Source organism: Schistocerca americana, chromosome 4 (genome assembly GCF_021461395.2).
Source record: "Schistocerca americana isolate TAMUIC-IGC-003095 chromosome 4, iqSchAmer2.1, whole genome shotgun sequence".
NCBI lineage: Eukaryota > Metazoa > Arthropoda > Insecta > Orthoptera > Acrididae > Schistocerca > Schistocerca americana.
Genome location: NC_060122.1, coordinates 538,450,065 through 538,465,462, shown reverse-complemented (window position 1 = coordinate 538,465,462; position 15,398 = coordinate 538,450,065). Strand labels below are relative to the sequence as shown.

The following is a 15,398-nucleotide window of genomic DNA, read 5'->3' as shown; positions in this document are numbered from 1 at the left end:
CAATCATCACCAACTGTTGTGCAAAGCGAAAACTTCTCCACTTTGTGTGGGATATAAGCATCCACAGCTGTTGGAACTGTTGAGAAAATAGGAAAAAATACCCAGAAATTCTGACAATGTTCAAGTGGTGTGATGCAAGAAATCAGAACTCTCATTATATGTCAAATGCTGAAGTATTTATTTATTTATTTATTTATTTATTTATTTGTGAAGTCAGTGGAATGAAAATTCCCAGTGGAAAACTGAGCTGTTGTACATTATTTGAGGGTTTTAATATGTTGTTCAAAATGTAGCATGTACACACCATAGACAGGGAGTAATGTGCGAGACATTACATAAGTATTGAAGAAAAACATTTTTGCCTATTTGTTTTATGTCCTACATGTTGTCACAGTGATTATTATAGATTGAACTGAAGTGTATATTGATCCATGAGTTGTCAGTAGAGCTTCAATATTAGTGAATGTCACTGTTTAGTAGAAGAATATTTCTCTCTTCAGTGGGGAGTGCTGGGAAGTACACTATCTTGCATAAGTGTACACCTCCCTGCTCATAAAGGAAAGATTCCACTTGAATTACCTATACCATAGTAAAGGAGTTACCTATACATCCAGTTATGAATAGACTTAGCTGGTTAAAACCAATCAGTGTAAATGCACTTTGCAATCTGACCACCATACAAGACCTGAAACAGTGGGACAGGTGAATCTGGAGAGATTATCAAATTTGGTGACACAAGGAATAATGGAATGGTGCTGTGCTACTGTTTCTTGTGACACTCCTTTGTGGTGTGGTGTTTAATGTTACAGGCTACTGACTAAGAGGTCCAGAAATCAACGCTGGTAAACATTTTTTTCTTGTCATGGGAGGGTCTGAAACAGGATCAACTTGGCCCTGTGTGAACAAATGAGCAGTAGTTTCAGTTAATAAGCAGTGCTTGGCATGGAAGCCGAAATGGATTGCATAAATTTGAGAGCCATATTACATTTGTCTAAAAACAAAGCTCCCAAAAGTAGTCAGATATAAAAAGCTGTAAAAAATTTTCGTGTCATTGTCGAAAGTGACAGTTATTGTATATGGGAATTCAGCAAAAAACTATCATTTCAGTTTTTCAGTATATTGAGTAAAGATTTTATCCATTTCAGTTTTGTTATATGGAAAAAAAGGTGGCTCAGTACATTAATGATGTATGATGCTACCTAAAATACAGAAGGACTAAGACATGTAGACACTGTGGCAGCAAATGATTGTTTACATGAATATTGATGCTAGAAACCCATACAGGTGCACTAGGCCTAGAACCTATGCTGTTCACAGTAGTGTACTGATGAAGAGCTGTTGTGATTTGTCTTCAAATGTCTGAAAGACAGCAGTTTTTACCCAGACAAGCCAAAACAATATGACTATTTTCCTTTGTTGGACACCCTGTAGATAAATTGTTTTGTGTAAAACCCCATTCGCACAAGGAAAAAAACTGCTAAACATGTGAGATTTCAGCCATCCATCAGGTCGATAGACACACAGACATACACACAAAATTCTAGCTTTCACAACCAACGGTTGCTTCGTCAGGAGAGAGGGAATGAGAGGGAAAGACGAAAGGATGTGGGTTTTAAGGGAGAGGGTAAGGAGTCATTCCAATCCCGGGAGCGGAGAGACTTACCTTAGGGGGGAAAAAAGGGCGGGTATACACTTGCCACACGCACACACATCCATCCGCACATACACAGACACAAGCAGACATTTGTAAAGGCAAAGAGTTTGGGCAGAGATGTCAGTCGAGGCGGAAGTTGTCTTTCAACAACATCTTTGCCTCTTTACTTCCACCTCGACTGACATCTCTGCCCAAACTCTTTGCCTTTACAAATGTCTGCTTGTGTCTGTGTATGTGCGGATGGATATGTGTGTGTGTGTGTGTGTGTGTGTGTGTGTGTGTGTGTGTGTGTGTGTGTGTGTGTGCAAGTGTATACCCCTCCTCTTTTTCCCCCTAAGGTAAGTCTTTCCGCTCCCGGGATTGGAATGACTCCTTACCCTCTCCCTTAAAACCTACATCCTTTCGTCTTTCCTTCTCCTTCCCTCTTTCCTGATGAAGCAACTGTTGGTTGCGAAAGCTAGAATTTTGTGTGTATATCGACCTGCCAGCGCTTTTATTTGGTAAGTCTCATCATCTTTGTTTTTAGATATATTTTTCCCACGTGGAATGTTTCCCTCTATTTATATATATATATATATATATATATATATATATATACACAAAGATGATGTGACTTACCAAATGAAAGTGCTGGCAGGTCGACACACAAACATACACGCAAAATTCAAGCTTTCGCAACAAACTGTTGCCTCATCAGGAAAGAGGGAAGGAGAGGGAAAGACGAAAGGATGTGGGTTTCAAGGGAGAGGGTAAGGAGTCATTCCAATCCCGGGAGTGGAAAGACTTACCTTAGGGGGGAAAAAGGACGGGTATACACTCGCGCGCACACACACACATATCCATCCACACATATACAGACACAAGCAGACATATTTAAAGACAAAGAGTTTGGGCAGAGATGTCAGTCGAGGCAGAAGTGCAGAGGCAAAGATGTTGTTGAATGACAGGTGAGGTATGAGTGGCGGCAACTTGAAATTAGCAGAGATTGAGGCCTGGTGGATAACGGGAAGAGAGGATATATTGAAGCGCAAGTTCCCATCTCCGGAGTTCGGATAGGTTGGTGTTAGTGGGAAGTATCCAGATAACCCGGACGGTGTAACACTGTGCCAAGATGTGCTGGCCGTGCACCAAGGCATGTTTAGCCACAGGGTGCTCCTCATTACCAACAAACACTGTCTGCCTGTGTCCATTCATGCAAATGGACAGTTTGTTGCTGGTCATTCCCACATAGAATGCGTCACAGTGTAGGCAGGTCAGTTGGTGGATCACGTGGGTGCTTTCACATGTGGCTCTGCCTTTGATCGTGTACACCTTCCGGGTTACAGGACTGGAGTAGGTGGTGGTGGGAGGGTGCATGGGACAGGTTTTACACCGGGGGCGGTTACAAGGGTAGGAGCCGGAGGGTAGGGAAGGTGGTTTGGGGATTTCATAGGGATGAACTAAGAGGTTACGAAGGTTAGGTGGACGGCGGAAAGACACTCTTGGTGGAGTGGGGAGGATTTCATGAAGGATGGATCTCATTTCTGGGCAGGATTTGAGGAAGTCGTATCCCTGCTGGAGAGCCACATTCAGAATCTGATCCAGACCCGGAGAGTATCCTGTCACAAGTGGGGCACTTTTGTGGTTCTTCTGTGGGAGGTTCTGGGTTTGAGAGGATGAGGAAGTGGCTCTGGTTATTTGCTTCTGTACCAGGTCGGGAGGGTAGTTGCGGGATGCGAAAGCTGTTGTCGGGTTGTTGGTGTAATGCTTCAGGGATTCCGGACTGAAGCAGATTCGTTTGCCACGAAGACCTACACTATAGGGAAGGGACTGTTTGATGTGGAATGGTTGGCAGCTGTCGTAATGGAGATACTGTTGCTTGTTGGTGGGTTTGATGTGGACGGACGTGTGAAGCTGGCCATTGGACAGGTGGAGGTCAACATCAAGGAAAGTGGCATGGGATTTGGAGTAGGACCAGGTGAATCTGATGGAACCAAAGGAGTTGAGGTTGGAGAGGAAATTTTGGAGTTCTTCTTCACTGTGAGTCCAGATCATGAAGATGTCATCAATAAATCTGTACCAAACTTTGGGTTGGCAGGCCTGGGTAACCAAGAAGGCTTCCTCTAAGCGACCCATGAATAGGTTGGCGTACGAAGGGGCCATCCTGGTACCCATGGCTGTTCCCTTTAATTGTTGGTATGTCTGGCCCTCAAAAGTGAAGAAGTTGTGGGTCAGGATGAAGCTGGCTAAGGTAATGAGGAAAGAGGTTTTAGGTAGGGTGGCAGGTGATCGGCGTGAAAGGAAGTGCTCCATCGCAGCGAGGTCCTGGACGTGTGGGATATTTGTGTATAAGGAAGTGGCATCAATGGTTACAAGGATGGTTTCTGAGGGTAACGGATTGGGTAAGGATTCCAGGCATTCGAGAAAGTGGTTGGTGTCTTTGATGAAGGATGGGAGACAGCACGTAATGGGTTGAAGATGTTGATCTACGTAGGCAGAGATACGTTCTGTGTATAAGGAAGTGGCATCAATGGTTACAAGGATGGTTTCTGAGGGTAACGGATTGGGTAAGGATTCCAGGCGTTCGAGAAAGTGGTTGGTGTCTTTGATGAAGGATGGGAGACTGCACGTAATGGGTTGAAGGTGTTGATCTACGTAGGCAGAGATACGTTCTGTGGGGGCTTGGTAACCAGCTACAATGGGACGGCCAGGATGATTGGGTTTGTGAATTTTAGGAAGAAGGTAGAAGATAGGGGTGTGGGGTGTCGGTGGGGTCAGGAGGTTGATGGAGTCAGGTGAAAGGTTTTGTAGGGGGCCTAAGGTTCTGAGGATTCCCTGAAGCTCCGCCTGGACATCAGGAATGGGATTACCTTGGCAAACTTTGTATGTGGTGTTGTCTGAAAGCTGACGCAGTCCCTCAGCCACATACTCCCGACGATCAAGTACCACGGTCGTGGAACCCTTGTCCGCCGGAAGAATGATGATGGACCGGTCAGCCTTCAGATCACGGATAGCCTGGGCTTCAGCTGCTTTCACGTATTAAACAACCATTTCGGCTAGTTCTAATAACTTTTACTTTATTTCCACTTCCGTTTTTCGTACATCACTGATCATTTTTAGCCGCTCTCCACAGATTTTAACGTCATTATTTACAATTGTTAGCCCCATTTTCGTAATCTTTCACCACAACACCACGCCTTTTAATACATTTACACGATTTTTCGAAATTTTCCCGAATTTCTCCGTCCTTTAACGTGTTTTAGCGGCAACACAACCACCTAACCTTCATGCACATCGCTGTCTACCAACCCAAGTTCACCACAGGATCAACTTAACCAACACTTTTTCGCATTTCTTCATACCAGATCTCCAGTTATTTTCTAGTTCATCCTTATCTCACCCCATATATTTTTATCTTTCATTTTCATTTCAACCTCATGTTACACTTTCCACCTTCTAATACCATGTCACCCTCACAACACTCACACAACGACCCCATTAAGTTTTATTTACATTCCCTCCGCAAACATGCCTTCACCCTAGCCAGATTACGCTCGCATATTTTATTTTCTCAGGCTTGTCTGACATTTGGCATAACCCCCAAAGGCCTCACACTTAAAGTTCCCATCTCTGGCTGCAACCCTTCTTTCCATCAGTCCCTATACCAGTTCCAAACTGAACAATCCATTGCCCTCACCCACCTAATCCTTCACCTACACATCAACTCAGCCAATGAACACACCCGTCAACTCCTATCCTTAATAAAAGTCCTCAATCTTTCCTCTCCCACATCCACACCGGCTATTCAGAGCATCCTCCTACAGGCCAACCGCAAATTAGAGCAGCATGCCACCCTTCACCTCAAAAAACTATCCAATCTCCTGGTTTCCCACCTCCGGAAAGGCAACTCACTCACCCTTCACAACCTTTCCAGCAAACCTCAACCACCTCTCATTGCACACAAACCCAGTCTCTCCCATCTACTCAGTCTCCCACTTCCAGCTCCACTCCCTCCAAAACCTCAAAATTCCAAGCAACACAATCTGGCACCACAACACCCTAATTCAGTAGTTAACCTTTCCTCCAAACCTCTCTCCCAATCTGGAACCTCTGTCCTATCCAAAGGCCTCACCTTCAGCCCCACTCCCAGATTCAACCAAACAGCCCTCGTCAAAGATTTACTGTCCTACACTCGTACTCTCTGCTGGAAGTATCACTTTGCCACGAAGAAAAATGATCCTAATCCTACCCCTCCTAATGATCCAACTCCCCAAGACACTATCCAAATTGAACCCTGCCTGGAACAGTTCCGTCCTCCGTCATAGCGGGACTCACCTCCTCTTCCTCAAAATCACCCTCTCCAAACCTTCCAGGAATTTCTGACTTCCAGCCTTGCCTCTCAATCCTTCTTAAAAAAACCTTAATCCTACTCCCAACATCACCACTGCTGAAGCCCAGGCTATCCGTGATCTGAAGGCTGACCGGTCCATCATCATTCTTCCGGCGGACAAGGGTTCCACGACCGTGGTACTTGATCGTCGGGAGTATGTGGCTGAGGGACTGCGTCAGCTTTCAGACAACACCACATACAAAGTTTGCCAAGGTAATCCCATTCCTGATGTCCAGGCGGAGCTTCAGGGAATCCTCAGAACCTTAGGCCCCCTACAAAACCTTTCACCTGACTCCATCAACCTCCTAACCCCACCGACACCCCGCACCCCGACCTTCTACCTTCTTCCTAAAATTCACAAACCCAATCATCCTGGCCGTCCCATTGTAGCTGGTTACCAAGCCCCCACAGAACGTATCTCTGCCTACGTAGATCAACACCTTCAACCCATTACGTGCAGTCTCCCATCCTTCATCAAAGACACCAACCACTTTCTCGAACGCCTGGAATCCTTACCCAATCCGTTACCCTCAGAAACCATCCTTGTAACCATTGATGCCACTTCCTTATACACAAATATCCCGCACGTCCAGGGCCTCGTTGCGATGGAGCACTTCCTTTCACGCCGATCACCTGCCACCCTACCTAAAACCTCTTTCCTCATTACCTTAGCCAGCTTCATCCTGACCCACAACTTCTTCACTTTTGAGGGCCAGACATACCAACAATTAAAGGGAACAGCCATGGGTACCAGGATGGCCCCTTCGTACGCCAACCTATTCATGGGTCGCTTAGAGGAAGCCTTCTTGGTTACCCAGGCCTGCCAACCCAAAGTTTGGTACAGATTTATTGATGACATCTTCATGATCTGGACTCACAGTGAAGAAGAACTCCAAAATTTCCTCTCCAACCTCAACTCCTTTGGTTCCATCAGATTCACCTGGTCCTACTCCAAATCCCATGCCACTTTCCTTGATGTTGACCTCCACCTGTCCAATGGCCAGCTTCACACGTCCGTCCACATCAAACCCACCAACAAGCAACAGTACCTCCATTACGACAGCTGCCACCCATTCCACATCAAACGGTCCCTTCCCTACAGCCTAGGTCTTCGTGGCAAACGAATCTGCTCCAGTCCGGAATCCCTGAATCATTACACCAACCACCTGACAACAGCTTTCGCATCCCGCAACTACCCTCCCGACCTGGTACAGAAGCAAATAACCAGAGCCACTTCCTCATCCTCTCAAACCCAGAACCTCCCACAGAAGAACCACAAAAGTGCCCCACTTGTGACAGGATACTTTCCGGGACTGGATCAGATTCTGAATGTGGCTCTCCAGCAGGGGTACGACTTCCTCAAATCCTGCCCAGAAATGAGATCCATCCTTCATGAAATCCTCCCCACTCCACCAAGAGTGTCTTTCCGCCGTCCACCTAACCTTCGTAACCTCTTAGTTCATCCCTATGAAATCCCCAAACCACCTTCCCTACCCTCCGGCTCCTACCCTTGTAACCGCCCCCGGTGTAAAACCTGTCCCATGCACCCTCCCACCACCACCTACTCCAGTCCTGTAACCCGGAAGGTGTACACGATCAAAGGCAGAGCCACATGTGAAAGCACCCACGTGATCTACCAACTGACCTGCTTACACTGTGACGCATTCTATGTGGGAATGACCAGCAACCAACTGTCCATTTGCATGAATGGACACAGGCAGACAGTGTTTGTTGGTAATGAGGATCACCCTGTGGCTAAACATGCCTTGGTGCACGGCCAGCACATCTTGGCACAGTGTTACACCGTCCGGGTTATCTGGATACTTCCCACTAACACCAACCTATCCGAACTCCGGAGATGGGAACTTGCGCTTCAATATATCCTCTCTTCCCGTTATCCACCAGGCCTCAATCTCCGCTAATTTCAAGTTGCCGCCACTCATACCTCACCTGTCATTCAACAACATCTTTGCCTCTGCACTTCTGCCTCGACTGACATCTCTGCGCAAACTCTTTGTCTTTAAATATGTCTGCTTGTGTCTGTATATGTGTGGATGGATATGTGTGTGTGTGCTAGTGTATACCCGTCCTTTTTCCCCCCTAAGGTAAGTCTTTCCGCTCCCGGGATTGGAATGACTCCTTACCCTCTCCCTTAAAACCCACATCCTTTCGTCTTTCCCTCTCCTTCCCTCTTTCCTGATGAGGCAACAGTTTGTTGCGAAAGCTTGAATTTTGTGTGTATGTTTGTGTTTCTTTGTGTGTCTGTCGACCTGCCAGCACTTTCATTTGGTAAGTCACATCATCTTTGTTTTTAGATATATATTTCCTACGTGAAATGTTTCCCTCTATATATATATATATATATATATATATATATATATATATATATATGGGGGGGGGGGGGGCGGCTTTTACCCAGAAGCTCACATATTTAGCAGTTTTCTTGTTGTGCCTGTCTTTAGCTCAATCAAACTCCAGGTTGGAATACCAACAGTGTAGGAAAAGATGGATTGGTATTTACTGTAAAGATGACACGTTGAGCATGCTGGTCCGAGCTGCCAGAGTTGACTATCACGTCTGAGTGAGGTGTGCTTGCTTATGTCTGTGTCTCTTTCTTTTTCTGATGAAGGCTGTGGCTGAAATCTTATGTGTAACTGTTCTTAACTGTACCTATCTGCAACTTAACATGTCATCTTTACAATAATCTGTTTTCCCTACACTTATTATTGTAAAAAAAGGTCTATTCATACAAATGCCTCTTTATCTGGTGCAATGTTAGTCCTACTTTGATTAACATTTCACTCATTCATTGTAACAGTGAAGCTGTTTTTTTTCCCCCCATATGCTTCCACATTGTTACTGTGTTCTGTAAACTTGAAACAGTATAATATTTTTGTGAGAGATACTGAAATTATTAATTTTCTTTTCAGGAACATGATGTCAGGTGATTCACCATCTCTTAGGCCAGCAGCAAGTTTTGAGTTGCAGGAAACTATAATTAATGCTTCTATAGCAAAAGTGAGAAATGTCTCTGACAAAGGAGTGCAGTTTGAACCATCAGATCTGTCTGATGAAACAGACTTCATGCCCAAAGCTCCCAGTGTGAAAGCTGATCAAGGCACAAGTAAACAAAAATTATGCAACAGTAGTCAAAATAACAATGAAGATGATATTATAGTGGATGACAGAATTCCTGAACTTGAAACAAAACTTAGCACCGAAAAGGGGACAGATGTTACAGAAGCAGTGTCTGAGAAACAGGAAGAAGAGCCAAACTGTGTGGTTAATTGTTTATATTTTGTTGACCAGTGCTGTGAATGTGTGCTCCTGTGACACATATGAAAATGCGATTGTGAAGCTTAAGTTGTGATTGTGTGACTGAAACTTACACCTGTACTTTGTGTAATTTATTGCCTTAGCAATTTGCTAGGTCCATAAAATAACTGCAGTTTTTGCAGTTTAATGTAACATTTTAAATACTGAGATAATATTTTTGTAAAATGTTTGTTTTATATATTTTAATAGCTCTTTTGGGCAGAAATCTGTTGTTGCGTCTATTTTTACTTCTGTTGGTTAGTGTCTCCTGATGTTGGAGGATCCAACAAGAATACTCAGCTTCTATAAATAGAATCAGGTAAGTTCTTATTTAAGCTCAAACATCTTCATGTGGTTCAGAGTTGCCTGAAAATTTGGAAGTTTGTAATTAGGTGTATTGATTTATTTTGTACGAGCTTGCAAAACTGTGTTGTAATCGCAGAATTGTTCTATAGTGGATCAATTTTCCGGTTCAATCTGATTTGAAAGAAACACAAAATCTTGATTTACCATCGTTTTATTTCATTTTAAATGTATTCAAATCTCCTAAATATGGAAGAAAAATTGTTTTATCCTGTTATGCCTATCGTCAACCCCCTCAGTAAAGAGGTAACATAGTTGATAAGAAGATATGTGCATGGTGCCAATGATTCATTTACTTCGTTAATAGAGAATAAAAGCTTAATAGTTGAGGTAATGAGGTAATAACAAGGTGCTTTATCATAGAAAAAGTCTTTCTTAGCCATAGTAATAGGAGGCCTCTTTTGGGGGAAAGAGGTGATTATTTTTTCAATATTCTTCCATTAAAACCATCTATTTGGTGCTTACGTTCTTGTTCCCAGTCTTGAATTTTGTTATCTCCAGTCTGGCACAAGCAAATAGTTTTTCAGAACTAGTTTTAAGCAGAATGGCATTTGTTCTGGTTTAGAGCTGATTAAATTCAAATGAGGGAAAAACCAATGTATTTTTTCTCCGGTATTCTTGATTTTTTACATAGGAATAGAGCTTCGACTTACTTCCATTCCTGATTATGGTTTGTTATGTCTTGGTGCTGTGTCTAGAACAGTAAATGTTAATGAATGAATTAATTCATCTAGCATGAAATAGTAAGTTCCTAACTTATTATAATGTTTGTATTTCACTCGGTATTTGTTTACTGTTGGAAACAGCTGTGTACAGGACAGGGGTAGTCACTGTGAATGAATGGCATTGCATAAGTGGATATAAATAAAATTAAAATTTTGTTCTGAGGACATCTCCCTCTAATGATTTGGGAAACAGTGTTGATTGGAAAAATGTTTTCATGGCAGTCCTGACACATTACTTTTTTAAATACGTGTGTTGTAATTGACAATATTGTATTAATTACATATTTTAATCAATAAATCTGTTTGTATATTAGTTTACTTTGAGTTGCATGGTCAGAATGATTTGTGGACCTTTAACTTCTGTATGTGGTCTGCTGTCAGAAACAAATAAATCTTGGATTACTGTTAAATTTTTTCACCTTGTTACATGCTAAATTGTTACCTTTTTCTTATTTTCTGCCTTGCATTTGTATTGACCCTAAACAGTAGTGTTCAATTTTCAGGTAAGTGTGCCAGTCACTTATTTCCATTTATAAGATCAGTGTAAATAAGAGTTAATAGTTGGGTAACGTTTTTGCAAAACTTGTTTTATGCAAAAAATGAAATTTTATGGGACACAGTTTTGTTTAATTAACAGGCAAGTTGAGAGGGAAAATCTTTTTATAATTGGCAAATTTTGTTCAGTTCCGAAGATATTTTAAGATAGTCTTTGCATATACATAAAATTTTTGATGGTTTATCAAGTGCTGGGAGTAGAAAAACAGTTTTCTTTTTCAAAACACCCTTTATCTCAAACTATATCAATGATACCTGAATATTAAATGCTTGTTTTTTAGGTTTATTTTAAAATAATATTTCTTTTTCTCTTCTACACAACTTCAGCAAAACTCACTCTTCATCCACATACGAGTGCATCCACATAAATTCTCCATGAGCTGTCATGATCTTCATACTCGTCACCATGTCCAGAAAGTAAGTTATTGTAGAAATTTGATGCATTCTTAGGAATGGTAAGGAAACTCTACGGCTTCATTACATCCTTCTTTTCTGCACTCACATAGTTTATCTTGGGAATAATCAGAGCACGTTTCATGGCTTTTAATGAAGGAATGCTGTTCTTCGAAACATCACAACATACTTCTAATCGAGATAAATATATCATTTTAATAGTACATTGAATTTTAACATTAGTTTGTCCATAAGTTATTGCTCGTATGTCCATCATTTTGAAAGATGAGGTAGACATCAGTATTTCTTTAGAAATCTATTTGAAGTCATAGGAAAACCAGTCATCTCCCCACATCAGCACTTTCCAATCTTCGCTAGAATATTCCTGTATTCACAGGGTGTTATGATCTCTTCTTTCTTCCTATATTCCTTCTCGGCATTACTGAGTACACAATTCGGTGGCCTGAAACCATGTCAGCTTATAGGAAAATAGTGGGTAAGTTCAGAGAATACCTTAGTGAGTTCAGTAAAATGTGCCAGCATACAGAGCATTGTAAAATTCTTGTTCTGACTGGTGCACAAGTCTGAAAAAAACTCAAGTTTCAATTCTCTCTTACCAATAGCTCTAGTCCTCCTTTCCAAATAATTTATGAGAAAATGTTATAGCTCAGATGCGATTTCATTTGGACATATAACTTCTGTTTCACACCAGGTATATTGAAAAATGTTATCAGTACCTTGTTTTGGTTCATGTATCACTATAATCAGGTTATAGAGCTATATCTGTCATGTATAAAAGAATTCTCCAAAAGAGATCTTTGGCAGAGATTGATTTGTTGCATGTCAAAGACAGCTTTTATAGTGTCATCAGAGTATTTGTTCATGATGCTGTGGAACTTCTTTGCATGGGCTTTATGCAAGTGCAGGTTAGTTTTGCACACTTTCTGAGAAGCTTTTGTTCCTGTGATCTTTGTTCACAGTGAGTTCCTTGCATGTTGAACTGGTGTCACTGTGAGGGTTGCCAAAGCCAAGATCAAAATTCTTTAAGAACACATTTTGACACAAAACAGCTTTTATTGCCTGCTTGTCTTTTTTCTTCACAAAAATTTTCCCACATATATTTACATTAAATGTGACCTACTCATTTTCTCTCTGATGTAATGACACTTTCTATACTTACACTTCAAAATTTGCTCTTTTACTTGTTGGGTCATAACTATGTCAGCTTGACTTGCCTTTGAGCCGTCTCTTCATTCCTGTATTGCGGCCCCATGTTCTTGATAGTGCCGAGCAATCTGGGCTAAGCGATCCCGCGATACACCTGCTATTTTTTTGAAATGTAGTAGCACAAACTGTTTAACTAGAGATCCATTTTGAAGCTTTATATTATACGTGATAGACACTGATGTAGAAGCCTTAGCTTCAGTGGGATCTACAGCATGTCCAGCTGGTGGTAAGATATCCATGTATGAAGGAGGCAATGTATTTTGCTTGTTATTACGTTCTGAAGAATATAATAGATCATTGAAATATGATAAGTCAGCATAAGAGAGTTTGCCTTTATGACAAGTCCTTCCCTCCATGGTTGCTTGCCTCACTCCTTTCAGCATGCCAGCAGTCAATTCAGGCCCTGCATTTTGCTTTGAATATCAAAATGATTTAGCTGTGGAGATGTTTCACAACTTCATTTCCCTCCTTGTATGCCCACTATGTGTTTCAGTCACCAGGGTTGCCATGAATTCTGGAAATCAGGGAATTTCAAATGTGTCCAGGAAATATCAGGGAAATCTGAGAAAAAAAGGGAAAATCTCATTTTTGTCTCAGCAGATGAAATGGTTTGTTTACTGATATGTCGTGCATTGTTGCTGGCTGGGCACAGCTGAGAACGTGCCCTGCTTTCCTAATCCCTCATTCTTACTGCTTCTACCCTTCCTACGCCCCCCTCAGCTTGCAGTCAGTGCTGCCACCTGTTCTTGCCACTAACCTAGCAGCTGCTGACGAGAGGAGAGAGGTGTGAAGAGTGGTTTGTTCAGATCTGATTCTCAGAGATTGTTGATGCAGTGGACAGAGATGGTGGTCAGGTGTGCATCAGTTGTGTCTGAGTGATTGTGTGAATGTGTTCTCATTTTCTGGCAAAACCTTTGGCTGAAAATTTAGTTGTGAGTATAATTGTCTTTTCTACATGCGCAATCATCTTTACGGTGAGTTGCTACCTATCCTCATTTATTATTGATACTCAAGGTATTTGAACGAGTTATCTGTTGCAGGGATTAATCACTATGGTCTCATTTGTTCAGCATGCTATCTGTGGCTCTGTGGATTTCCATAATGGGCCAAAACCAGAGGCCGTTTATGCGAGAATCTGTAATGGATTGGGCCTGCTGATCGGAAGCCATGCGGCTCCCACTAATGTGCAGGGCCTGCCCATCAGATCTATCCTCATTTATTATTGATACTCAAGGTATTTGAACGAGTTATCTGTTGCAGGGATTAATCACTATGGTCTCATTTGTTCAGCATGCTATCTGTGGCTCTGTGGATTTCCATAATGGGCCAAAACCAGAGGCCGTTTATGCGAGAATCTGTAATGGATTGGGCCTGCTGATCGGAAGCCATGCGGCTCCCACTAATGTGCAGGGCCTGCCCATCAGATCTAGTTTCACCAATCCACCTGCAGGCCGGGTCTGTTTGTGTGGCATAATGCGGAAGATTTTCGTGGTTTATCCATGGATGCAGGACCGAGGTGCTCCTTGGCAGGCCAGAGTCCACGGGCGATGGATTTCAGGAATTTTGACTCTCTCACCGCAAGTACATTGTACAGAGTGGTGTTTTATAGACATTTTATTTATTGCAATACGCTTTGGCACTTCGAAAATAGTTTATATGTTAGAAAGTATGGACGATAAGAAGAAGAAAATTGTGACAGTTACTGGTGGTTTGTACACTATGTACTAATATATTTCTTGAAAGAAAAAGCACACAGTACCTGTAAAATAACAATAACCAACAATAACGAACATGGTAAAACAACATTATATTGGCATTCACCTATAGTGCTGGTTTGCACAACCCCTCCCAGCCTTATACACTTCTTTCAAGAGGCCTACTTTTTTCTGTGGTTACTTTTGAAATCATTGAAGGTATTTTAAATCTGCCTTGTGACTCTCAGGAAATGCGTATTTTTGTCACCAGATATGTTTAGTTTTATTGAAACAAAATAAGAACAATGGTCTTAATGAAACACGTATACCATGTTGCTTGCTTTTTCCATCTATAAACAGTTCATTACAAAAGACGTTGATGTTAGTACTTAGTATTTTTGCTCACACAGGGAAAAATCCTTACATTTTTCTGTCAACTTATGTCTTTACTTACCCTTGAGATCCCAAAATTTGTCAGGGAAATATGCTAAAACTTGTCTGGAAATCAGGGAAATATAACGGAATTTCACGTGGGGAACCTTGCGGCAATCCTACTCACAGTAATATATTCAGTGTCACCTTCCTTATTCACTATTTATCACATGTTTAGTCTTCTACACTTAACTTCCACAAAATGGCGGTAACTGGCAACCAACTCATATATCAGCTATTGTCAATAAATGGAGTTTAGTACTGCCCATGCAAACTACAGACACCCGGCGCAGTGGCAAATGGGAGCCCGCATCAGCCACAGCACTATCAGCTTAGATGGCACACAAAGTAATATGCCCTGCCATCTGCCACCAAGCAAACCAATTATTCCAGGAGTGCCATAACACAGTCACCAAGTACTTGTTCTGACATCTTTTACACACTAAACAGACTATGAGAAAATACAAGAATACCTCCAGTGTCTTTGGCAAACTAAGTAGCATAAAGCAAATTTTGAAAAAGCCCCTACAAATGCATGAGCCAAGTTTTGAAAGACTGGCTGTATTCTCTGTCTTGTAAGTAAGAAATAAAAAGTTTTGCTGAAGCAGGCTGCATAAGCTGAACAGTGCTATTAACGATAAAAGCTATTTTTTTTTTTTTAAAAAAAGCTA

General features: G+C 41.9%; 1 protein-coding gene across 1 annotated transcript in view; it reads left to right on the top strand.

The window, feature by feature from the left end:
• LOC124612721 overlaps positions 1-10,744 on the top strand; it is a 158,579-nt gene extending 147,835 nt beyond the window's left edge. The window contains exon 2 of the mRNA XM_047141079.1: positions 8,954-10,744. Coding sequence (XP_046997035.1) covers positions 8,954-9,356 — 403 coding nt within the window. The 3' untranslated portion in view covers positions 9,357-10,744. The remainder of the gene's footprint in view (positions 1-8,953) is intronic.
• Positions 10,745-15,398: the final 4,654 nt, after the last annotated feature.